Here is a 26,534-nt window from a genome sequence, read left to right on the forward strand (position 1 = left end):
TCTAGCACCCATTTCATCAGATAGCACTCCAGAATCCCCGCAAATCATGAAGGTAGAAAGTGCATTCACAGACGGGTCAAGTGCGGGGCACCATCGGGCAAATCCCCAAACCTGAGGGGCTCCAGGTTTGGAAGACTGGTCAGAAAGAAGTGAGCGAGATCGCTAGGTCAAATTTCAGGTCTTTCAGATAGGAAATTTCCTATGAGGTCCAAGGTCAATGAGGCTACAGGAAACCAAAGTCTTATTAATGCGAAGTTCAGAGCTCCCAGAAGACTCAGTACTTCAGCGTAGTGGTGTGGTGGTGATGGTGGTGGTGGTGTTGGCAGAGGGGCAGGGGGCAGAATTCTGAATTGGGAACAAACTCCTCCAAGAAACTCTCTCCATGAAGAATGAAAAAGAAAAAACTGTTCTAAAACTGATTGCGGTGATGATTGTATAACTCTTGATGTGATTGGACTATGGACTTGTGTATCTGAACTATATGCCAATAAAACATGGAGGGGAAAAAGAAATTCTCCCCATAGAATAACGGTTTTCAACCTGTGGATCGCGACCCCTTTGGGGGCCAAACGACCCTTTCACAAGGGTCGCCTAAGACCATCGGCAAACACCTACTTCAGATGGCCTTCTTAGGAACCCAGACACACCGTTCCTCTATCCATCTCCAGGCGGGTCCTCCTACATGCAGATACGCGCACCTATGAGTACCCGGCGTGAAGACTTACCCATGCTTCAAGACAAAATTTCACTTATTTGTCATTAGAAATAAATATTTCACAATATATAATGACATTGTTTTGTGATTAATCACTATGCTTTAATTTGTCACAATGAAAATACATCCTGCCTAGCAGATATTAACATGACGATTCATAACAGTAGCAAAATGACAGTGATGAAGGTAGCAACGAAAATCATTTCATAGTTGGGGATCACCACAACATGAGGAACTTTAAGAAAGGGTCTTGGCATTAGAAAGGTTGAGAACCACTGCCGTGGAAGTTTGCAGCTACCAGATTTAAAGGAGGCCCCAACCGCTCCACAGGAGCCTTGGTGGAAAAGAGGGCTATGAATTATTAGGACCCACCAGTGGCTCCATGGGAGAAAGAGAAGGTTTTCTACTCCGGTAAACATTTCACAGTCTGGGAAACCCACCAGGGGCAGATAGATCTCAGTCCTGCAGGGTCGCTATGAAGCAAGCCAATGGCAATGGGACTTAAGACAGCTTTCCTGGTCGCCCCTCCCCCATGAGGCTTTGGAGGCCTTGGGACCAGAAAGACTGGTCTTTCTCTAAGCGGTTACAGACCTTGCTGAGTGAGGTCAGCGTTTCAACCCCGCCTCTATCGTACCCACGTGGCCTCGGCGGTGGCGCGGAGCCCATTGGGCAATGTAGTCCGCGGCTCCACTCTGCGCCTGCGCCCTAGGCAGTTGCGGCGAACGTGGGTGAGCCGTGGGTGCTGAGTCGGTGAGTCCCGGAGCTGCACGGAGGGCGTGGCCGTCCCCTGGGCGCGGGCGCGGGGGGGGGGGCGCGGGCGCGGGCTGGCAGGGCTGTCTCCGCCGGCCGCGTCCGGCCTCGCGAAGTGGCCGCCTCCAGCCGTGGCCGGGGTGGCGGGCACAGTGGGGACCAGCGGCGGGCGACTAGCCCCTATCTGGCCGGATCCTGGCCGCCGCTCCCAGCCCCCTGGTCAGGCCTTTCTCGATTCCCTGCAGGGTGGGTGGGCGCCCCTTGTAGAGGCACGCGGCCACCAAGGAGCGCGCGGGACCATGCTACCCATCGGCACCCGCTCCTGAACCAGAGTTTCAACTTTTCTGGGAGGCATCCCTCTGGATGTTCCTCCGGTAATCCCCCTTGCACACACAGCTTTCCTCTTTGCTCCTGTGGGGGCAGGAGCTTAACGGGGACAGGGAGACAGAATCCCGCAGTCCCACAGGAGGAAGACCTTCCATTTGGAGGGACCTATGGCAGGAGCCTTGGAATCGTCCATCCCCTGGTGGATGTGGTCATGGACTTGGGTCAGTCAGGGGAGGGCTGCCCAGCTGTGAGGTCCAGCTGCTAACTGGTGTGCCCACAGCCCCTGTTGGCACCATTCCCAGATGCCCTCAGGCGACAGCGATATCCTTACTCTGTGCCACGCACTCCGCCTGTTCACTTCCCTGCTGTTGCACCTGGAGAACAGATGCGCTGAAGTACAGGTGGACCCCGACTTCCAAAGGGGTTCTAGTCCGAAGACTCCGTTGTAAATTGGTTCTGCTGTCAGTCAAATGTTGCGCTTTTAGAGTGTTCATTGTTACTGCTATTTATTGTCAGTATCTTTATAGATCATATCACTGAGCGATGTGAGCGAACATCTGAGAATAATAACACCTGCAAATAATGCACTGTGATATTGAATGTAGAACAGTGATACTATACGATGTAAAACCCAAATCCAAGCAAACAAAACGGTAGGCAGTGTCAGTCCATGCTGCTATTGTTTTCCTGTTACAGCCCACTGCATTAAGTGTCAGCTAAGTCACTTGCTCAAGGCCGTGCACTAGCAGGTAACTCAAACCGGGATGTGACTGTTGCTACCTTGCTACTGCTGAGGCCCTCTTCATGGTAATGGGTGAAGTGGGAGTAGCAAGCCGGGGTTGGAGGGGGAGGCAGGAAGAGAATCCTGAGTTGCGGAGGTTACTATTGGTTTTCTCACCCTTGCTGCACTCCACGGAAGAAGACAGTGACATAGCTGTCACAGCACGCAAGACTCATAGCACAAGGGCTCGTGAGACTTGTTTCGACATATATGTGTGGCCATCTCTGTGACCTCACATCCCACTATGAACATTGCGATGGTTTTAGACATTTGAATTTCTGGGGAATCATAAGTCCTAGCCCCATGACTAGTTTGCCCTGGCATTCGCTCTGACTTTCTGGACAAGTTCCTCGGGGCTGCAAAGTCTCAAAGGGCAGTCCTTTCATCTGTCTTTTGAGAGTAAAACCCCCTCCTGATGCTAGGAGATAATAAAAGAGCTCGTAAATGCAGAATGCTTGGATCCGTGCCTGGCACGTAGTATGAGCTGAGTAAATGTTTGCAGAGCAGGCTCCTGATGGTCTGCCTTGTTGCTGTACACTAGGAAGGTTATTACGAGACGGGGCTGGCGTGGGAATGTTTGCAGCACTGCACATTTCTCAAGAAGACAGGAATAGTAATTGGGGATTTGCTGCCCTTTCCAAAGCATGGATCTACCTACGGTCTCTCTGTTAAAGATTTATTATGAGGAACTTAAACCTAGGGGGACATTTCAGATGATTCGAAAATATTGTTAGTATGGGATCTCCCTATGTGAAAAAACAAAGACAGTACAATTGGTGTTTAACTGGAAATAAAGTTAAAGGGCCACAGATGTATACTGGTTCCTTAAGGGCAGGGAGTTCTTCATAGGCAGTCCATGGAATTCGAACGTGGAGCTATCCAATCCTGAGGCTATTGAGCCCTTGAAAGATGCCTAGTGTGGTCAAAGACCAGCATTCTTTAGCTTCAATGGAAACGGAGCCACATGGAACTAGTGCCCCCCAGAACAGATAGCACAGTTCTAGAAGGTCCCTGGACGGGTGGGTTTGGAGACTTTGTAACCCTTTTGACGTTGAATATGTGCCTCGAAGTGGCTACGTATGTGTATTTTTATAGGAAGGGGGGTCTACAGCTTGCACCTGATTCTCAAAACCACCAAACAGTCTAAGAGCTGCTGCTTTAGGGCTTTGGTGCAAAGGGAAAAATGGACCCAGGCTTCCTGCACCACCCTGGGGAGGGCTGCTTGCAGACTAGTGATTGGGACTGTGCTGGGAACAAGAAATAAAGTTTCATATGTTAAGTCGCAGAGAGAAAAATTAAAGTAAGTTATGGGATTTAAAGGATGTCGAAGTAAGTATGCCCTCGTGTAACCACCGCTGTTTCTACTTTCTTATATTTTTCCTATCCTCAGCTGTAGGTGACACCCGACTATTAGAGACACACATTGGAATCTCAGACTTCAGGTCCCAGCTAAGTTGTAAGCTGCTGGAAGGGAGCGATGGCTGTGGCCCTGGGCTGTGCAATCCAGGCCTCCTTGAATCAGGGCCTCATGCTTGAAGAGTATGATACTGACTGTGAAGTCTTTCGTCAGCGCTTCAGGCAGTTCCAGTACCAAGAAGCGGCCGGGCCTCATGAAGCTTTCAACAAGCTCTGGGAGCTTTGCTGTCAGTGGTTGAAGCCAAAGATGCGTTCTAAAGAACAAATCTTGGAGCTGCTAGTGTTGGAGCAGTTCCTAACTATTCTGCCCACGGAGATAGAGACCTGGGTGAGGGAACACTGCCCAGAGAATAGAGAAAGAGTTGTGGCTCTGATAGAAGACTTACAGAGAGAACTTGAGATACCAGAGCAGCAGGTGAGAACAAGCAACAAGCAGGGGAGTCCCTGCCGTTCGACTAAAAGAAGTCGCCAAGGCAGTTCCTGGGACTAGCCCAGATATTTGGTCTTTATGTTTTTCTTCCGCTTGTCCTCCTCTACTTCCCCCTGCGCCCCAAGTCCTGTTCACCTTTTCTTCTGCTGAACTCAGAGCCAAACTCAGTCTTAACAAGTTTTTGGCAATATCTCCTTGACGCTGCTGCAGTGAATTTTAGAGACAATGTAACATATGCATACATCGAGTGAACATCACTAAACTAGTCCATGGCCCTGGGCTCAAACCCAGTTCAAGGCCTACTTCTGTACACCTGTGAGTTTTGCCTTTTTAGAGGCGCTATTTAATAAATTGAATAGAGAAAGAGAGTGTTAGAGATCATTTGGCATGTCAAATGTAGCCACAGAGATGAAAATATTTCATGCCTGGCCCTTTCTAGAAAAAAAAATCTCCACAAACACGGACTGAAGTGGAGTCTAGCTGGAATCCAAAGCAATTGTTAAAAGAAACGAACCAGGAACAAGCTTAGTGTCTCTGAGAGAGGGAACTGACCCGGCAGCCCCCACCACCACCAGCAAGCTGCCTTTCAGTATATACCTCGGGTGCCTGCCTGTGCCTGAAGGGCTGGGGGCGTCCTCCTCAGATGGCCTCCTCTCTGCCTAGAAGCATTGTGAAAGGGACAACCAGACATCCAGGCTGGTAGAGCTCAAAGAGCACTGCTGTTGGTCATGAGATTTCCCAGACAGCCCCCTGTAGCCTTCTGAGCAAAAGTGTAAGGAATCCCTCCTTTGCGTTGCACGGTAGTACAGTCCTACAACATTCAAGTTATGCTGGAACCGACCAAGCACACACACACGCACGCACACACACATGCGCGCACACACGTGCACGCACACACACCAAGCAGACCCGTTACCATGGCTATGGTGATGACTCACAAGGATCCTGTTGACCTGGCCCAGTGGTGGTTTTCAACTGCTGACCTTGCAGTTAGCAGCCCGGTGCATAGCCAGTCTGCCACCAGGGTTTCCTTAGTACCAGGCAGCTTCTTCTTATCTCTGTGGATGTCTCAGTGGAACGGCTTAAAGTTGTTTGGGACGTGACACAGTTCTGCCTTAAGAACATCATCCTCATCTGTGCCTTCGCAGAAGAATTCAGCTGCTAACAGCTGCCACCCCACATAACCTGCCTCGCAGGAGCTGGGGCTGCCACTGACCTCTGCCGAGAGCCCCTCTGAAACCTCTGCCTGCGGCCTTTGAGCTGAGGCCAGTCGAGGACATCTGGGGGAAGCACGCAGGTCTGCTACGTGGGCAGCAGGGGCCCAGCAGTGCGTGCCTCGTTGGGGCTCTGCAGTAGCTGTGTGTCCCAACGCAGGTCTCCTGCCCCCAGGGGGAGGCACCTTCCAGAGTGTTCTGCTGTGCTAGGATAGGAGGATTTGGGGGTTCACCACCTCTCTCTCTCTCTCTTCCACACTTTGCTATTTAAATGAGACATCAGCTTTGTATGGGTCAGATTTGTTTAACCGATACTGTGGCCGTTAGTGGGATGTGACTCTTGCTCACTTGAGACATGGCCAGTGCACACCAACATATGTGGAAGGGTGAAGTGTGGAGCAGAACCCAGAGTACTCGTGTAAAAAAGTGTATAAGATGCCTCCTTTAGAACTTATACTGATTACCTGTTGAACTTATAACACTCGGGACTTACTGAGTTCTGTAAACATGCTACTGAGCCTGAACTTTGCTATTTCTTTCCATTATTTTCATCTGGCCGCTAGAAAATGTAAAGTGCCATGTGACTGATGTTATGTTTCAACTGGACAGTGGTGTTCTGGACGTTAAAGTGATGGGTCCTGTTGTTTCCTCCAGGACGGGAGGCAGGAGATGTGCTTGGAAGAATTAGCACCAGTGGGAGCGGCACAGCTGCCACCTAACCTCCATCTGGAGTCACCTGAGGTCCACATCCCAGGACCTTCCCAGGAGGTCACAGTGGCAGAGGCGTGGGTCCCACAGGTAGAGCCACAGAATCTGAACTATGATGGTGTTGGGGAGTGTCCGCCCTTTCCTGAGCCAGGTAAGGCAAGAGGCTTCTGTTAGGCTTTTTTCTTTTCGTGTGTGTGTGTGTGTGTAATTTATTATTGTTGAGACTATATACAGAGCATACACCGATTGACCAGTTTCTACAGGCTTACTTCATTGGCATTGATCGCATTCTTGAAGTTGTGTAAGCTCTTCTCACCCTTGTCCTTTTCTGAATGGTTCTGCCCTATTAACATCATCTCATTGTTCCCTAAGTTCCCCGTCTATTCCTTATATTGCAATTCTTTCAGGAGTTCATCCAGCTTCCATGGCTCCGGAGAGTCCAGAGTCCATGAGAATTTAGATGTCTAGTGTGCATTTTCCTACCTTTTGAGCAGTAGTCTTTCATTGAAGAGGGATCATTTTCTAAACTAAGGTCATGTTGGCGATGATGGAATTGACATACCCTCTGGCCATTGCCAAATAAATTTCTCATGTAGAAATTATAGGACTTGGTGGTGGATGGTAGGGGTTGCATAAAAAAAGAAAAAGGGTTGGGGACAGTGTCCAACTTCCTGTCTCCTGGACTGGGTAGATGGTAGATTATCCACTGGCACACTGACAGAGTACACAGGGGAGGCAATTTAGTGGGTTCAGGTGAGTTTAGATTGGAATTTGTGGAGTTTGGGGTGCTTATGGGTCTCCCAATAGAAATGGCCCATGTGGAAGAAAGCTCAGGAGAGCGATCAGGACAAGATAGCAATTTTCAAGTCAAAGGTGACTGAAGTTTCATGACTAGTCCAGATCTTCCAAGGATTGTATAGCACCAGAAAGCACAAGGGCCCACGGGCAGACCCTGGGAGATGGCATGCCAGACAAGATACGTGAGTTCAATGATCTGTACAACTTTTCAGGTACATTATTTGGGTTCTTACTTCCCAGTGCCCTCTGAGCCACTTGATACTAGTGGCTGTGTTTCCTGTTGATGCCAAGCATCTTCAGGCTCTGATACTTGCTTTCTCCATCCCTCTGGCTTCCAGTGTGAGAGCCATCTCCATCTCCTAGTGCCTGGCTGACTGGAGTCAAGGGAATTATCTCACCTTTTAGGGTAAAGACCTCGCTCCACTTGGAGAGAGAGGCTTGGCCTCTGCACCCCCAGTCAAACCAAACTTCCTGCCATCGAGTCGCTGCCAACTCATAGCGACCCTACACAACAGGGTGGAACTTCCCCTGTGAGTTTCTGGGACTGTAGCGTTTGATGGGAGTAGAAAGCCTGGTCTTTCTCCTGTGGAGCAGCTGGTTGTTTAAAATTGCCGACCGTGTGGTTAGCAGCCCAATGTGTACCCACTTTGCCACCAGAGCACATGGAAATTCAATGCGTTTAATAAGGGCTAGATAAGATGAATTAATTAAACAAATAAAAATATAAAGTTGGAGGAGGGAAAAGTATCCTTTTCACATCACCGGTTGCTTTGAAAAATGATACAAGAGTTACTGCTCTTTTAAAGATTACGTTTTTTTAAAAAAAAAGATTACGTTTTTGTTTTTTTTTAAAGATGAAAACACTGTAGATGTATTATGTGAAGCAAGTCCCTTTATAAATTGAGGGGAAAACACAGAATGCTGGCAGAAAAAAAAGAGAAACAAATTTTAAATAGCGAGGACAAAACTACATAGCATTATATGTATATTAAAATATGGAATGTAACAAAAAATATGAAAGGTATTTTACTCAAAACAGTTATTTTATCCCAGAACAGTACATTGCTGGGTATATGAAACGAACACACGCGCGCGCGCACATACACGTAACGCATACGAGGGGTCTTCCAAAGTTTGTGGTAAAACAGAGTTAAAACATAATGGCATTTTTCCTCACAGCCCCTTTGAAGCCCTTTCATATCTAGTCATCAGAAAACAACCACTTAGATGAAAAAAGTTTTTTTCATTTGGCAAATGCCTATTAGTAAATATTTGAAGGAAGCTTATATCCACAGAGTAGCCAGAAGTCTAAGCTAATTTTGTTTAAGATGGCATCCTCACAATCATCTGTGGAATCCTTTGATGTGTCAGGTGCCTGTCCTTGTACAAGGAGCCAATGGAAAGAATCAAAACGAGACTGAGTAGAGGGAGTTCAGGGACACTTCTGTCATATGGGAGTCTGTACTGTGTGAGAAGAATGTAAGAACCTTCAAAGAGAAATCAGAAATCCAGGTCTTGTTAAAGTAAGATGATTGTGGTCCTTCTTTCCTAACGACAACAAGCCAAAAGCACAGTCCTGTAAACAGCAGGCGATGCAGCCTTGCTAAATCAGGTAATAGAAGTGTCAGCAATGCAGGGAAGCTAGTGGTGTGTTTGTATGGGTTGCTAGTAGAACAGAAAGCCTATAAAACATGAATAATATACAATGAATGTTTCTTAGTTGAAAGAACTGCCAGAGAAAAGGAGCTGAATTGAGTGTGATGCAAACTGTGGAGAATTTCATTTCTGCAAGGGGAAGGGATCCAAGAAAGACATAAGCATAACAAAAATCTTCATTTGAACCCAAGCCAGACATTTCCAGATGTTGGAGGTAGGCAATCATAGTAGAATGTTTGCAAGCAGAATCAGGAACTGCTGGACCGAAGGACATAAAATCTATCACACTTTTCTTTTGAAAATGCGGGGGTCAAACTTAGAACACCCAAATTGGAACCATTTTCAGTTATCAACTCTTAGAGTTTTTAATTTCAATTGATGAGGTTTCACAAGAGAATCATACCCAAAAGGCCAAAGGTCACGAGAAATAAAAAGTTAAACCAAAATACACAAAGGGGAAAAAACAAATCGGATTAGACCAGAGCATGCACACTGCTACAGACAAGCGCCCGCAACACAGGGAATGCAGGATAGATAAACCCCTCAGGGCCAACAATGGAGTAGAGATACCAGGAGGATTAGGGGAGGCTTGGGGGAGGAAGGGGGAATCGATCACAGGCATCAACCTAGAACCCTTTCTCAGGGGGACGAACAACAGAAAAGTGGTGAGGGGAGACGGAGGATGATGTAAGATATGAAAATAATAATCTAACTTATCAAGGGTTCCTGAGGGAGGGTGGGTGGGGGAGGGAGGCAGAAGAAATGGGGAGCTGATATCAGGGGCTCAAGTGGGAAGAGAATGCTTTGAAAATGATGATAGCGGCATATGTGCAAAGGTGCTTGACACACTGGATGGATGTATGGATTGTGATGAGAGATGTAAGAACCCCAATAAAAGTATTCATAAAAGATTTTTTTAACCCAAACAAAATGAAACTCATTGCCATTGAGTCAATTCTGAGGCATGAGGCATATTGACCCTACAGGACAGGGTAGACCCTACAGGACAGGGTTTCCCTATAGTTTCTGGGTCTGTAAAGCTTTGTGACAGCAGAAAGCTTCATCTGTCTCCCATGGAGTGGCTGGTGGATTCAAACTGCCCTCCTGTGGGTCAGCTGTCCAATACAGAACCCACTGGGTCACCAGGGATCCTTAAACCAAAATAAAGGATTTAAGAAATGATTCATTTAAAGCAAAATGTAGAATAAACAAATACAATCTGCAAAGCATCAGAAGATTCGTATAACTTTAATGACTTCAGATTTCTTTGCTCTATGCACTAATATACGGTAAAAGCCAATTTTCAGTCCTCCCACCCCCACCATAATAATAGCTCTGGATTTAGTGGCGCCCCCCCTGACAGAGTATTTGATAAGGGAGCTAGATTAAAGGCATTCCTTCAGCTTGGAGTGGGGGAAACATTCCTCACTGCAGCACCTTTGTTAACCTGCGTTTCCCTCTGTTTGTTTTAGGTATCTATTGCTCTATGACCAATTATCCTCACAATGTAGTAGTTTAATGAATATTTATTATTTTAGAGCTTAGGAAGTGGGTAGTGGTTACTGGCTATTTCTGACTCAGTCCCTCTTGTGGTTGTAGTCAAGATGTCACCAGGGACTGTAGGCCATCTGAAGGCTTGACTGGGGCTGGAGGATGCACTATCAAGATGATTCACCACCTGGATGCTGGGACCAGTTGTTGAGTCTCCCTGTATGTGACAGACTAGACCTGTTCCAGAGGATTTTGAATGACTAGTTTGCCAGAAGTAGAGTGTTAGGTCTTTCTTCCCAGGTGCCTCTGGGTGGACTCAAACTGTGACCTTTCAGTTAGCAGCTGAGTGTGGGAAACATTTGCACCACCCAGGAGGCCTCAGTCCCCCACTAAGTGGGCTTTTCCATCTGTGTGTCCTCATGGTGTGGATAACAGGCTTCTCCTGTCATGAATGCTCTTAATGATCCTAGTCACAAACCAGCATCTCCACTCTATTCATTAGCAGGGTCACTGAGCCCAAGCCATCCTAAAGGGGAGGAGATCTATGCTCTACCTTTTGAAGGTCAAAGAAATAGAAGGCATTTTTAAAAACTACCACACATCCCCATTCTTCACTGCCCCTACTAATCTTTTACTTTCCGCAACATTTCTTCAGTTGGATCAAACTGAGTGTACCTATGATAAATTTCATGGCTATAACCACAAGATACATTTAATACCATAGGCATTACACTATCATCACTGGGAAGCCAATATTCTAGAGATGGGGTCTGCGAACTGTGGCTTGCGAGATACTAGTGGCCCTTGCGGTACGGACATGTGACTCTGACATAAAATTGAAAATGAAAAGAAAACGATCATTTAACGGATATTATTCAGACTGCGGTGATTTCATTTTAAAATATATTTATGGCTCTCAAATAATTTATAAATTATGAGGGACAGGATGGACTCTTCGCTCTGAAAAGTTTTCCGACTACTGTTCTTGATTACATTCTGAGCAAAAGGCATACGATATGAGTGACGTATTCTGCTATTATTTATTCTAATGCTTCTTTCCGTTCCTCCTTCTGTTATTACTAGTTAGTGCTAGTCTCACTACCCTTGAATCAAATGCTGCACTTAAAGCTGTTGAGTCCCATATTTCTCTAAGGCTCTATTCTTCTTTTGTCATTTCTTCTGATTGTATAATCCCCATAAATTTATCTTCAATTAAAGAGAAAAAAATCTATCTTCACATTCATTTAATTCTGTCTTCTGGCAATGGAGACCTATTGTTGAGCTGCTCAAGGAGCCCTGGTGACATAGCGGCTACAAGTTGGGCTGCCAATCACCCGCCAGCAGTTTGAAACCACCAGCAGCTCCTTGGGAGAAAGAAAGATGACGTTTCCCACGCACATAGAATTACAGTCTTTGAAACCCACAAGCGCACTTCTACCCTGTCCTATGGGGTCACTGGGGGTTACAATCTATTCAATGGCAGTGAGCTTGGCTTGGTTTGGGTGAGCTACTCAATGATCCCAGCCCCCCCCACTATCCCCCATTTCATTTATTCCACTCCAGAACTTCCATTTGGTTCTTTATTATAATTTATAATTTCGCCATGGATATTCTCTGCTGTGACTTTGCATTCATTTGTTCCTTTACTTTTTTGATCATGGTTTCCTGCCATTCGTTAGCACATTTTTTGTAGCTCTTTGGAAATCTTTGTCTTTTAATCAGGTTGTTCTCATAACCGGTTTCTGTTGGCTGCTTCTCCCCCCGCCCTTCACTGTGTGGATTGCATTTTCCTGGTCACGTACATGTCTCTTTTTTGTTGGAAACTGGACATTGTAGACATTGTGGTAACAGTGTGCTGGCCCCTGGGCCATGTCATTATTATTTGTTGCTTTTTTAGTGCCTGGATTCTTTTAGTGATAAGTTTCCCTCCTGTAGACCTAAACCGCTGACATTGTATCTCATAGGGCATAGCCTTGGAGGTGACCATGGTTTTGACAGGGCTCCTTCCTCTCTTGCAAGGGACCAGACCCAGCTGTTAAGCACCACTAATTGTCCCCTGATTGGTTCCATGTTTCCAACAATGCCCGCATCATTGCTTGCTATACAGATTAACCCAATGAAATTCCGTTTCCTTTGAAAGGACCGTTCTTCTTTTTTGATGGTTGCCCCTTTGCCATTTTCCTTTTTTAAAAAATCATTTTATTGTGGGCTCTTACAACGCGTATCACAATCCATACATACATCCATTGTCTTAGGTACATTTGCACATACGTTGCCATCATAATTTTCAAAGCATTTTCTTTCTTCCTGAGCCGTTGGTATCAGTTCATTTTTTCCTCCCCCTCCCATCTGTAAGCAATTGTACACTCTCTTACAGAAGGCTTGTGGGGAGAAGAAAGGATACTTTTTGAGGGCCAATTCAGAGATTGGTTTTGACCTCAAGAGGGATCATCCCAGTTGTGTCTTTCTCTGGTTCTCCCCTAGAGCCCAACCTCCTACAGCGGAGCTTATGTCTCCAGTCTGTCTACCATTGCTTTCAAGATTACCTCCACTCCTTTTAAGGGGCCCTTTAGCCTTGTACTTCTCCATGTGATGTGAAAAAATAATAAATTTGGAGGCAGCAGAGAATTACCAATTACCTGCTTTATGGTCTGCTCACCCCCCAGGCCAACTCTCATAGGAGCCCTAACTGCAGCTGAAGGTGGGAGCGCCAGTGCTAGCTAGAGGGGAGGGGACAGGGGCCCAAAGTCTTCCTGGCTTTCCTTCCCTGGTATGGAACCACTGGTTTTCAAATTGGACCTTCATCCCACTGCTGGGTGATGGGTGAAAACCAGAGCCCCTGCCTCTTGGTAATAGTTGCCTTGCATTTAAGCTCAGTAACAGGTAGCTAGAAAGACTGCTCAAATGACAGACCTGTCTATCTTAGAAGAAGTACGGCCAGAGTGCTCCTTAGAGGCAAGGATGGCAAGCCTTCATCTTGCATACTTTGGACATGCGGTCAGGAGAGACCAGTCCCTGGAGAAAGACATCCTGTTCAGTAAAATGGCTGGGTGATGCACAAGAGGAAGGTCCTCAGGGAATGAATAGACACAGTGGCTGAAACAATGGGCTCAGACATAAGAACAATTGTGAGGATGGCCCAGGGCCAGGCGATGTTTCCTTCTGTTGTACATGGGGTCTCTATGGCTTGGAAAGCGAATCAATAACACCTAACAATAACAGGTAGGTCCTTGGGGACAGACATGATGCTAGGAAAAGCAAACAAGGAAAACACGCTCAAAAGAGATGACACAATGGCTGCACCAGACACATTATTGTGAGGATGTGAAGGGTAGGATTAGGCCATGTTTCATTCTACCACACCCAAGGTCACTGTGAGTCAGAGCTAACTCCGCAGTTCCCAACAACAATTGCAACAGTAGCTGGGGCCAAGATAAGCACTAAGAATATCCTGCACCTTTCTTCCCTTGACTGTACAACTCTGATAGGAGCTTCTTATCTTGCTGAGTGAGAAAGAGAAAAATCTGGACTCGGTGATTTCATCCTTTTGCAGTTCTTACAAAATGTTAGTAGCTTTCCTCAAATGGATGTTTCTTCCATTGTTGTATGGCCTTTTCAGAGGACTTTAAAAGTGTTGTATTTTTTTAAAAACATCATTTCCCCCTGGTTCACTGCAGAGCTGCTCACACTGGCATGCTGGAAGTTTCTCTTTTTTCTTACATATAAATCGGCATTTTCCAAACTATGTGTTATTGCCGCCTAGAACACTTAGCCAGGCAGGAGAAAGGAGAGGAAAGGTGTGAAAAGGCCGATTCTACTGTAACTGCTGTCAGTGCAGTGAGGAGAGGCGTAGCAGGTCACCAGGGATGAGTGAGTGGGAGCAGATTTTCCTGGCTGTCTTTAGATGGACAGAAACACTGTGAATTATTTGGATGAAGGTCAAGATAAGCCCCTTTCAAACTTCCAGGGGAAAAGAACATCTATTCTAAAGACGGTTTTGGCAGGTTGTCAACCCAATTCAGTTTTCATTTGTATTTGAAAATCTCTTAGCTGAAATTGTTCTGGTCACAGGGAACTTTTACTCTTCTCTCGCCTCACTTGGTACTTAGTAACAGAATGCTTCTCAATTTCGGTATGCAAAACGTCAGATAGATTCACATCCAATTTTGGCCCTAACCAAACTAATTCTGTTATCAAAGACAATGTGGAACTAAACTCTTGCATTGATTTTAGCACAGATTTTAGTCATTCAGGTTAGAAGACCACCTTGAATTGAATACAAAAGGGTCTCCCTTGCATTTTGGTTAGGTTTTCTCTTTTCAAACAACAATAGAACACTGTGGGGCTCTGGATAAAGTAATCCCAATTGAGAAGGGAGTAGATATAAGGAGCCTGTTTGTGCAAGAAATTGATCAGCTTAAAAGCTGAAAAAATCTTTGATGAGCCTAACTCCTGCTTCCCATTTTCTTGTGAGCAGGATATCCAATACTAAAGCTTGACCTGAACTTGCCATTGGAGCACAGAGAAGCGTCATGGGTGAAGGAATTACAAGACTCCAAAGAAATGAAACCATTACTTGATCCCAAGTTAGGTAAGTCGTTGTCCAGTGACTGTTATGGAAGAACAAACAGGAAAAACTCAGGCTTCGTTGGGGAAAGTCTTCCAACTAGTACTTCCAGAGAACTCGTCTTCCTTTCCTGTTTCCTTAGAACCTGGAGATAGATGGAGTTTCTGTTTGTTTTCTCAGGTTTTGATATTGAGACAGAACACGAAGAAGAGACTTCAAAACAGAATAAGATGGAGAATATGTACCCTTTTGTTGTGACATTAGAGGGAAATGCTCTACACGGTCCCATTTTGCAAAAAGACTGTGCACCGTTAGAAAATCCATGGGCACCACCTCCCGAGGAGCTCCAGACAGATTTGGCTAAGCTTGCAACTCCTCAGAACGACTCTATAGGAGAGAGACCTGAGAGTGCCACTCTGGAAGAACCTGCTGCGCCCAGACCTCAGAAGAAAACGAACCCAGGAGAGAAACCTCACCGATGTTCTCAGTGCGGGAAATGTTTTGCTCGGAAGTCACAACTCACCGGGCACCAGAGAATTCATTCTGGAGAAGAGCCGCACAAGTGCCCTGAATGTGGGAAAAGTTTCCTTCGTAGTTCCGACCTTTACAGGCATCACCGGCTTCACACTGGGGAGAGGCCCTACGAATGCACTGTGTGCAAAAAGCGATTTACTCGGCGATCGCACCTTATAGGGCACCAGAGAACCCATTCTGAAGAAGAAACCTACAAATGCCAAGAGTGTGGCAAGAGTTTTTGTCACGGATCGAGTCTGAAACGACATCTGAAGACTCATTCTGGTGAAAAACCTCATAGATGCCACAGCTGTGGGAAAAGCTTTATTCGACTGACGGCGCTCACTTTGCACCAGAGAACTCACACTGAAGAGAGACCTTTCAAATGCAGTTACTGTGGGAAGAGCTTTCGACAGAGGCCGAGCCTTGTTATTCACTTGAGGATTCATACGGGAGAGAAGCCTTTTAAGTGCAGTCATTGCTCCAAAAGCTTCAGGCAGCGAGCAGGCCTAATTATGCACCAAGTCACTCACTTCAGGGAAGATTTCTTTAAGAACTGTTGACGAAAAAAAGGTCCAACAGAAATTGGCGGCGAACTCAGAAAAGTAGAACTTGTTTGTCTTGGAAGGCACAATTGGTTTTGTTTTTAGCTTTTAAGAGCAGCTCCCCCTCCCTGCCCTTAAAACTCCATCTTCCAAGGCATACCAGTTTTAGAGTATCCCACCAACTCTTGCATCTTTTCCAAGCTTTGACTTTGTCTCTGCAACTGTATCTTTCCATTACAATGAGGTTGTTTTGTGTGCCAAGCCAATCGTCCGACCATATCATAGGGATAAGTGTCAAGCATGTCGGCGATGACGTTCTTGTCGGCTGTAGGATCAGTATAACGGGTTGTCTCTGTCAAAGTCAGTCTACCAGACATATCTATTGTAGCAGTACTGCAATTACGTTCCTGTGTTGTTAGCAAAGAGGAATATATTAATTAGTTCAAGGACGGTGAAAAAGATAAGACAGTTAAGTTGATCAAACTACAAAAATGTGTGTGGAACATAAAGCTAGAATGAATGACATTTACCTAGTAAGAACTGTATTGTTCTCATTGATGATTTTATATATATATGTATATATATATATATATTTAAGAAAATCAAAGTAACAACATTTGGAATGTTGAAAACTTTGCTATACTGTTTAGTTGGCCAAAAGACAACAACAGAGAAACCAAACCCACTGCCATTGAGTCAATTTCAACTCATAGTGACCCTACATAAGGTTTCTGAAACTGTAAATCTTTATGGGACCAGACAACTTCATCTTTTTTCCTGGCAACCAGATGGTGGGTTTGAACCACCAACCTTGTAGTTAGCAGTCCAATGTGTACCCCATAGCACCATCAGTGGCCTGTGGTAGTACTGTTTACAGCTAAGATAATTTGATGATTGATTTGTGTCATAGAATAAATAAGATCTCTAGCTGGAAGAATGCACTTGACAGTTGAAGTACAATCCAATTTAATCTAGTTGGACTGAGGAAGCAGAATCTATTGCTTTTCACTCTTCTTTGCTATTCAATCATGTATCTTTTGAAGAGTCTGAAATCATATGCCTTCTTTAATCCCGTGTCTCCCAAATTGTGTGCCATAGAACATTTAGTTCTGTAGATACATTTGGGAAATGTGTCATGTTGTCTGTCCTTTATGGACTCACTCTCCACACCAGCATATGAGAATCTTTGAGCGATCATCCAGTAAAAGAATAAAAACACAAATAACTTTTTGAAATGTTTTCCAAACACATTTGACTCCAGAAGAGGTTTCCATACACACCCACAGAAGCATTATTCTGGAAATAGTCCTTAGAACAAACTGTCCTAAACAAATGAATACCCATCAAAATAGACTTGTTGCTCCCAAGCCTATTTATCTCCAGGTATCTCAAGAGAAGGCACAAAAGAATTGTTTTGTGTAATACACCCATCACTTTAAAATGATGAGGGTCACTATAAGGTGACCAGTGGTTCTCAATCTCTGAATTTTATTTAAGATATAGATACACACACACCCAAATGTCCTCACATATTAATGTTCTCGTATGATCAAGTTAACATCTTAAATTCTCTTGCAGTGAGGAAGGAACTCTCTTTGTCAGTGAAAACTTTTATTATGTGGAAATAATTATTGAGCCTGGCTTCTGTTTAAAGAAATAGAACATCCAAGCATTTCCTCTTCATGAAGATAGCCAATCATCTTTACAGTACAATCAGAGAAAGTCTATATCTTCTATTGAAGTTACTAGAAGTGATAACCAATGTCAGTACTTGTATTGCTAAGTATCTACTATGTAGCTAACTAACTCTGTTGTAGGCTTCATGGAAGCTTACAAATAAAATGAAGGATCTGGCTCATAAAGACTTTATGATCTATAGTTAAACAAGAGTTTGGAAACAAATGGAGAACATTACAAAGGACTTTATCATTAAGTGCCAAATTATACCAAGTGCTTGAACCAGGAGTCTTGTCAACCAGGTCCCTGTATGATGCTGCTATATTTCTAGAGTTAAAAATCAGAATCCCAGTAGCGATAAACATGTCTCATGGGAGGAGTCTGAATGTAGAAATGAAAAAAGCTGAATGTAATGGCTTCTCTTATCTCTTTTGTGAACTTGTCCTCAAACCAGAACAGTGCCTTAGAATGGTTTTGCCCAACTGCTCTGTATCTATGCAATATTTTAATAAAGTGGATATGTATTAGCACTTCTTGCCTCAATCTTTCCTCTGTGCAGCCTCAATGTTGTTTATGCATTCTTGCTTTTTTTATTTGTTTGTTTTTAGCATGTAATACAGTCCATGTTCACTATTAGGATAAGTTGTGAATATAAGATGAACTGCATTCTCCCAATCTATATCATAAATGCACACAGCTGAATTTTTTTGGAGTAGTGATCATCTCTTTTCATCCATTATAGTACCCTACACACACTAAGGATTAATAAATAGTATGCCAGTAAATCAAGAAGCATGTGAATAGTTCTTAGAAACTTGTAACATAGTTGGAACATTGCATGCACATGCCTAATTATACTTAGGAGCATTTGAAAAACAAGGGCAAAATACAGTTCTATTTCATAAGTACCATAAAAGGCCAAAAACCCAACAACAACCAGTACTCACCTAATACTCAAACTACCACTGAGTTGATTCTGACTCATAGCAACCCTAAAGGACAGGGTAGAACTGCCGTTGTGGGTTTCTGAGACTATAAATCCTTACAGGACTGGAAAGCCTCGTCTTTTTCCTAGGGAGTGACCAGTGGTTGAGAACTGCTGACCTTCCCAGTAGCAGTCCAACACGTAACCCCTTCACCACTAGGGCTCTTTGTCTACCTAATGGACACTATAAACATGGAAGGAAATATATTTTAAATGCAGGCTTGTATAGAATGTGCTTTCAGTAAATAATCAGCATACTGGATTTTAATTCTTTTGTTGTTTAAGGCTTTGGTATTTCCCCTAAGTCTAGCTTTGATCACATTTCAACATTTTGTAATTTCTATATATAATGTTCTCATTGATGAGTCTCAGATAGTTTGTTATTATAGTTTTAGGTTCTGCTTGTAAACAAAGACTCACCAAAGTTGGTAAGTATCCTAAAATAAACCCTAAGCCATTGCTACCTGGCTTATTGTGTCCCTACAGGACAGAGTAAAACTGCCCCATAGGATTTCTGAAGTTCAAACCGCTGAGCACTTTCTGTGCAAAGTTGAGTGCTTAGCCAGGGTGCCTCCATAGCACAAATACAGTATTGCACTTCTCATTTGGAAGCGGCTTGATTTTGTTTGTATAGATGAAACCACAACAGGTTTCCTAGGCACACTAGCTAGAAAGACCTTCAAACAACGCCAAATGAAAACCCTGTGGAGCATCGAGGGGAAACTGAGGAAAAGGGAACCGCAAAACCAAACCCATTGGCCCTCAAGTTGATTCCAATTCATAGTGACTGATCGATACTATATTTGACTTTAGACACTAAATTTTCAGGCACAGAAAGATTCATCTTTCTCCCTCAGAGTGGCTGATGGCTTTGAACACCACCCTGTAAATAACAGTCTAAAGTTTACTCCATAGTGCCACCCGAGCGCCTTATGATTAAGAGGTGTGTTTACAAACCACCCTGGGTTAAAGAAAGGACAACCAATCAAGCAAAATACATCATCAGCCAGTAAACCAAAAAAGAAAGGACACGCATGTGTGTTTGGTGGCATTCCATAAGAATATTAATTAAAGAAAGGGACAATGAGTTTTAAGTCATTTCCTGTGAAGAAAATGGGGACCCTGAGGAGGGGTGGGGCCATGGGGTGGCAATTTGCACATGATCAGAATAACAGGTCAGACCCTCCAGGCTTCTGGTGGATTCTTTAAAACTTTTCCCCAGAGCACTACCTTCCAATCAGGAGATGGGGCTGTGCCAGCGGGCAGAAGGTAGGAGTACGCTTGAAGAGCAGACTCTGAGGTGGGGATTGGCTTGGTCGAGAAAGCAATACCCGGAGTTGGGACTAAAAGGATGGGCCCAAGGCTGTGCAGACCAGGGCCAGACGGTATTGGTGGTCGCCTACTTTGGTACCTGGAAGCAGGTTGGAGCTAAACTCTTATTGGCAGCTCTGGGAGCCAGTGAGGGGCGGGGCTCAGACTGCAGGAACCGGCCCCATGGATAGGAAGTCAGGGGCGTGTCTAGGCCGCCAGGAAGAGGGCCAAGCCAGCAAGGACTGGGGCTGAGGCAGCGGGGGCGGGCTCGATGGGCGGGCGACGGCGGCGGTGGGCGGGGCTACCGCAGGAGCCGCCTCTGAGGCTCCTAGGAGGGGGTGGAGCCCGCCAGGGGCGGGGCCGTGGCTGCGGCAGTGCCAAGTGGAGGCGCAGGTTCGGCGCTGAGCCGGAGGCAGACGGCCGGCGGCCGGGGGGTCGCGGGAGCTGAGCCCATGGCGGCGTCGGCGGCCCTGTCGGCGGCGGCGGCGGCGGCGGCGCTGTCGGGCCTGGCGGTGCGGCTGTCGCGCTCGGTGGCAGTCCGCAGCTCCTATGGCGTCTTCTGCAAGGGGCTGACGCGCACCCTGCTCACCCTCTTCGACCTGGCGTGGCGGCTGCGCGTGAACTTCCCCTACTTCTATGTCATGGCCTCGGTGCTGCTCAACGTGCGCCTGCAGGTGCGCATTGAGTGAGCCCCGCCGGGCCCGGGTCGCCGTGCCCTGCTGCCCTGCCGCCCCTGACGCCGCCTGAAGGGCAGCCCGGCCGCCCTCGAGGGGGGAGGAGGGCGGCGGCGAGCAGGCGATCCGCGGCTCCGGGGGGGACGGCGGCCCCCAGCCCGGCCAGGTGGGCGCGCCCGTGCCAGCGACGGCGCAGGAAACTACCCCGGGCTCGGGCTCCGGCTCCTGCTCCCCGAGACCTGTTGCCTCGCGGAGGGAAGCCAGAGGCAGGAAGCTCCCGTGGGAGGGGAAACCGGCAAACGGATTTGACCCGGCCAGACCGCCACGGTAGGTGACAGAGCTAGACCACAAGCCCCTGGGGGTGCAGACAGATGGGATCCACCCCCTCCCCCCATCCCCAGAGGCCCCATGGTGGCATCTGAACCTGGGAAATAACAGGAAGGCAGGGCAGGCCTCTTCCCACCGCGACCCTTCACCGAGTGTCTCCTGCCCATCTTTGGGGCTGGGGCTGGGCCCTGCCTGCTGTCACCTTTACTGCGCACCCCCGGGTTACCCCTAGACTGTCATGGAGACTGAGGAGGGCAGGAGAGGCTGCCCCGCCCAGCTTGCTGCAGATGCTCCCCCGGCCAGCCCCCTCCCAGGGCCTCTGCAGTGGGGTCGTCCTCATGAGCCCGGGAGACAGCAGCAGCTTCAGGTGGAAGCAGGGGCAGACGAGGGCAGGAGGGACAGCAATGGGGACAGAGGGCACTCTGGGTGGGAGGCATCACTGAGTCTCTTTCAGGAGTCGGGGTGTGTAGGGGTGGCCACCCCTTGTCTCCTGGGCAAGAGATCTGAGTCGCAGCACCACCACCCACAGCCCAGGGGATGCCTGAGGAGCAGCAGGGAGAAGGCCTGACAGAGGTGAGTTCAGAGGCTTCGAGGCTGCCCATCCAGTCTGCCCTGGGGAAGGTCAGCACCCTGTGCCCCGAGGGCACTGTGTCCCCCAACCACACTGTGGGCGGGTGGGCCAGGGCTCTTGCTGGGGTCCTGCTACTTAGTCCACACTATGAAGTGGGGAGCAGAGTGCAGCTAGGCCTCCCCTCCCAGAGGCCCTTTCCTTCCTCAGGTGTCTCCAAGACCTTGGGATGGGGAGGGAACACAGGGCCACCAGACAACCGAGGAGGGAGTGGTATCTAGTCTAGCCCTCCTTGGGGTTGGATACAAGGTCCCAGAGAAGACCACAAGGACTGCCTGGCCTGAGATGGGACAGAAAGGTGAGGCCCAGAACCCCCAGGAGTGGAGGTCCCCACCCACACAGGCTGGTACCAAAACAGTCCGGCCTCCCAGCCCACACAGTACTTCATCAAGGGCGCCTCGCTAGTAGGGTCAGGAGCCATGAACGGTGGTGGTGGTAGGTGCGGCTACACAGTGTATCTCTACTCCCGGGACCTACTGTAACCAGAAAGATCACAACCAGGGTAGGATGGAGCTGAGACCTATAGAGTATCCTTTGTCTCTTTGTCCCCAGCCTCTCCACCCCCACCCCACCGCCTGCCCAGGATCCCACTGCAGAATCTCTGGCTGCTCCTGAAGGCCCTGTGTATGCTGCCACCTGGCCGGCCACCCAGTCCGAGGGGCGCAGGAACAGATGCCCGGACCCTGCACCCACACTCTGGTGCTGGCTGCTCACAGCCCAAGTCCTCTGAGGCCCTGGACTCGGAGTGGCAGCCTGTCTGCCTGACACAGCGGTCCAGTCTCAGCAGCCTCCCTGCTCGGCTGCCCCACTGAAGCCGGGCCAAGGAGAGGCCGTCTGCTGCCTCCACTCCCATTGCCGCAGCCAGAGCTGGGGGGGCTTCTCTCCTTGTGCCAAGGCTCCTAGGAGCCCCGATCCTGGTGATCCCTCTTATCCACCCATCTCTCTCCACCCATGACAGTCTCTGGGGGCATGTCAGCCTGCCGTTTCCAACCACAGGTGGGGGGAGGCCGAGGGGTGAAGGGCCTCCTGGCTATAACTCATAGATTGGACCCCTTCCAACCCGGGCTTGCCCCTCTAGGTGACCACCCTCATCTCCAGCCTCTGCCTGGGCCACCATGGAAGGGAGTGAGTGAATGAGTGGGGTGTGTGTGTGTGTGTGTGTGTGTGTGTGTGTGTGTGTGTGTGTGTGTTGGGGACAGAGCTGCCTGCAGGGTGTTTGCCCCAGACATGAGGCTCCCCAGGCACTGCCTAAAGCCTCACACACTACCTTCCCACAGGAGAAATGTGTGGCAGAGCCCAGGGGTCCCTGCCCTCAGCTCACAGAGACCCTGCCTTGCAGAGCCACCCCACCCCTGCACAGGGGTCCCTGATGCTACCCTGCCCTGGGCGGGGGGGCCTTGGCTCAAGGGATTTGGGTAGGGGCAAGGCAGGGACCAGCCTTAGGGTCTCTGACCACATTGCCCTTGGACAGTTGATGGCTTCCCTTGTCTCCTAAACCCCTCCCCCCCCACCTGCCTGAGTGCACTTTACTTATCCCAGAGGGGTTGGGGGATCTGAGTGTCAGGCCCCTCAGGTGTCAGATGGCTGGGGGTTAACTGTACCTGTCGGCGTAGCCTGGGCAGAGCAATGTCCTAATGTCTGCGTTGTCACATCGTGTTGACTCTTTAAGTTAAAAACCAAAAACAAATCTTCGAATTCAAATAAAATGCAACACAAATGAGACCTCCTGTTTCCAGTTGATAACACTTCGGAGGCAGGGGAGATCCCCAGTGCTGAGGACCTGGGTCTGGTGAACACGGGGTTCTCCGGCTGTGGGCTTCTCACGGTGGGGGTGGCAGGGGCGGGTATGAGGTCTGTTCTGAAAGGCTCTCTAAGAGCAGACTGGCCTTGGACCACCGCCCCAGACAAGAGGCCTGGCCAGATGTACCTCGCGTGTCCTGGCGACCTGATGCGCTGGACAACCGTGCAGCCGCGCGTTTAAAAGTACTGACTCCTTTGAACCGGGGCTGGCTGCGGGTGGCCAATGAAGTGAAGCGGCAGGACTGAGAACCCTCCCGAGCTGGTGTCAGCCCAGGCCGCCCTCCTGCCCAGGTTGGTGTGAGCCTGGAAGCAGGTAAACCGCCTAGACCTGGGCTTCCTGCTGCCCTTCCGGCCACAGGAGACCCAGGCTTAGACCCCGCTCCGCCCCGCTCCGTGGATCTCTGCAGAGAAGCCCAACCCGGACTGCTGGGTGCGCAGCGCTGAGGGTTGCCAACTTGCCAGAAGGCTAGAGTGTGGGCAAAGGCGTGGCAGCAGGGCCTTCTGAGGATGCAAGTTGGTGGTCAGACGAAGGACACGCCAGGGGGCTTCCTGCCGAAACGCATGGCAAAATCCCATGGTCCGGTAATTCCATGTTCCTTGAACATTTTGAAGCCCCCAGTGTATCTGAGAAGAATCCTGGTAACATAGTGGTTACGAGTTGTGGTACTAACAGCAAGGTCAGCAGTTCAAAACCACCAGCTGATCCCAAGGAGGCAGGGCTTTCTCGTCTATCCAGTGAAGAGTGAGTCTTGGAAACTCACAGGTGCAGTTCTACCCTGTCCCTTAAGGGTCGCGATGACTCGGCATCCGCTCGCTGGCAGGGTTTGCATTTTTTCACACAGCTTGACCCAAGCCTTGGTATTTTCAATGGCCGCATAGACAAGTGACAGTTGGACATTAGGAAGACCAAAGGAGAGTGCATGCATTTGAATGCAGGTGCAGGTGAAAAATACAAAAGAACTAGCAGAGCTGTCTTGGAAGAAGTACAGCTAGAAGGCTCCTTAGAGCCTAGGATGGGGAGCCTTGGAGCCCAGTACTTGGGACATGCTGTCAGGAGAGAGCAGTGGCTGGAGAAGGACATCAGGCTTGGTAAGCAGAGGGGCAGCGACAAAGGGGAAGAGCCTGGACGGCATCGTCGCAGCGGCCGCAACAATGCGCTTGGATGGAAGAACCACGGTGAGGAGGGCGCAGGCCCCGTGGCCCCTCACAACAGCAGCAGCAGCAGCAGCAAGTCCATCTGACCAGGGCCTTGCCTCCTCCATCCGTCAGAAAAGGTGCTCTACTTTCTGCAGGTAATAAGGAAAACAATGCACCCAAGGGAGAACTGGCCGAGCACCAGAAAGGCGGCTCACAGCAACACGGTGGCCGGCCAGATGGACAGAAAGACAAGTGGCGGTCAGGGGTGCAGAAACTGGACCCCTCACGCACTGCTGGTGGAAGGGTAAAATGCCATGGCCACTGCCGAGAAGAGTTTGGCCGTTGCTCCAAAATTTACCCACAGGATGATCGGACACCCAAAGTGAAGCCAACCCCACTGCCCTCAAGTTCCTTCTGACTCCCCAAGACCTGGTAGCACAGAGCAGGACAGAGCCCCTCCGCAGGGTTTCTGGGGCTGTTCTTCGTCACCCAAGGAGGCCGCCTCGTCCTGCTCACGCAGAGTGGCTGGGGACTCAAACCACGCACCTTGAGGTTAGTAGGGCAGTGCTGAATGCACTGTGCAACTAGGGCTCCTGCGGGTGCCCATGTGGTCCAGCAAGACCCCCCCCCTTCCGGGTAAGGTGTGGGTAAGCCCCACAGACCTGCAAAGAGGCACAGGCACACTAGCTTGGATGTGAATGTTCAGAGCCGCCGCAGCATTCTCAGTAGCCCCGGTGCAAGTCGCCCAGCCGCCCCTCGCTGGAGGAATGGACGAATGCAACGCACCAGAGGGCATGTGAAGCGTGGTGCTGGCAGAGCACAAGACCCCCGCCAAGCAATATGATTCCACTGTGCCATGCATCGCGCATGGATGCACTCTGCAAGGCTGGTGCTCCTGGTACACACGGGGTGCCAAGCGAGGCAGCCTGACACCACACGCACATAGTGTGAGATGCCATTCAGGTGACAGCTCCAGCATGGGGCAGCCCGCAGAGTCAGGGGAGGTGGCAGAGGAAGACCCTGGTAGAGATGATCTGGCACGGTGGCTGCGGCCGGGGCCTGAAAGCCAACACTGATGGTGAGGATGGCCCCAGGCCTGCCAGTGTTTCCTCCTGTCCTGCACAGGGTCTCTGTGCGTGGGGACCACTTGATGGTACCTAACAACAACACCACCAACAAGGAGACAGAAGACACGTTAATGGTTGCCAGGGGCTGGGGAGAGCAGGGAATGGGGTGACTACTTAGTGTTTGTGGGTCATCTTTCTCAAAAACAAAACCCCTCAAAGAAGCAAAACTCACTACCATGGAGTCCACTCTGATCCATGGTGGCCCTTTGGGACAGGGCAGACTTGCCCCTCGGGGGTTCTGAGACCACTGCTAACGCTTTACAAGAGTGGAAAACCTCCACTTTCTCCACAGGAGCACCTGGTGGGAACAACTGGAGGGTTTGAACTGCTGACCTTGAACTTAGCAGCCCAACACAGAATTCACTCCACCCCCTAGACCAGCTGTTCTCAACCTGTGGGTCACAACCCCTTTGGGGGTCTAATGATCCTTTCCCAGGGGTCACCTAAGACCATCAGAAAACACCTATTTTTTTATAGACACAGCTCCTCTATCATCCCCAGGCGGGTCCGCCCACATGCAGATATGCCCACCTACAAGAAGTCCCCGGCGTGAAGACTGTCACCCATGCTGCACCATGCTTCAAGACAAAATTTCATTGATTTATCGTTAGAAACAAATAGTTCATCCCACAAACTTTTTGAAGCCCCCTTGTATATCTATCTATCAACAACTTTTGCCTGTTTATTTTTCCAGGATTTAGCCTTTTGGACAGCAATTACAAGAATCTGTTTGCAAGCATACTATTCCATGATCCATGTAGTTTTTCCATCACCCATACCCTCCACCCCCTACTTTCTCTTTCCTGACCCTAGTAACTCTTAATAAACTTAGATATCTATAAAACAGAAATAGTTCACAATCTATAATGACAGATTGTTTTGTGATTAATCAATATGCTTTAATTATGTTCAATTTGTCACAATGAAAATACATCCTGCATACCAGATATTTTCATG

General features: G+C 48.4%; 2 protein-coding genes across 2 annotated transcripts; both read left to right on the plus strand.

Annotated features, from left to right (window-relative positions):
- Nucleotides 1–1,434: 1,434 nt before the first annotated feature.
- Nucleotides 1,435–18,098, plus strand: ZNF449 (zinc finger protein 449). Its single transcript, XM_075539187.1, has 5 exons — nt 1,435–1,465; nt 3,964–4,404; nt 6,288–6,492; nt 14,764–14,877; nt 15,034–18,098. Exons 2-5 carry the CDS (start codon nt 4,051–4,053, stop codon nt 15,927–15,929), a joined length of 1,569 nt encoding a protein of 522 aa, XP_075395302.1. The 5' UTR covers nt 1,435–1,465; nt 3,964–4,050; the 3' UTR covers nt 15,930–18,098.
- A 2,172-nt stretch (nt 18,099–20,270) lies between these two features.
- Nucleotides 20,271–23,228, plus strand: LOC142433887 (small integral membrane protein 10-like protein 2A). The gene is made up of 3 exons (XM_075538537.1): nt 20,271–20,885; nt 21,340–21,458; nt 22,066–23,228. The coding sequence occupies exon 1, from the start codon at nt 20,337–20,339 to the stop codon at nt 20,571–20,573; it is 237 nt and encodes a 78-aa protein (XP_075394652.1). The 5' UTR covers nt 20,271–20,336; the 3' UTR covers nt 20,574–20,885; nt 21,340–21,458; nt 22,066–23,228.
- Nucleotides 23,229–26,534: the final 3,306 nt, after the last annotated feature.

Source organism: Tenrec ecaudatus, chromosome X (genome assembly GCF_050624435.1).
Source record: "Tenrec ecaudatus isolate mTenEca1 chromosome X, mTenEca1.hap1, whole genome shotgun sequence".
In the NCBI taxonomy this organism is placed as follows: Eukaryota; Metazoa; Chordata; class Mammalia; order Afrosoricida; family Tenrecidae; genus Tenrec; species Tenrec ecaudatus.

Coding starts and splice junctions, on each gene's coding strand:
- ZNF449 (XM_075539187.1), top strand. CDS start 4,051: ATGGCTGTGGCCCTGGGCTGTGCAATCCAGGCCTCCTTGAATCAGGGC. Junction 4,405..6,287: donor TTGAGATACCAGAGCAGCAG/GTGAGAACAAGC, acceptor TGTTTCCTCCAG/GACGGGAGGCAGGAGATGTG. Junction 6,493..14,763: donor TCCGCCCTTTCCTGAGCCAG/GTAAGGCAAGAG, acceptor TCTTGTGAGCAG/GATATCCAATACTAAAGCTT.
- LOC142433887 (XM_075538537.1), top strand. CDS start 20,337: ATGGCGGCGTCGGCGGCCCTGTCGGCGGCGGCGGCGGCGGCGGCGCTG.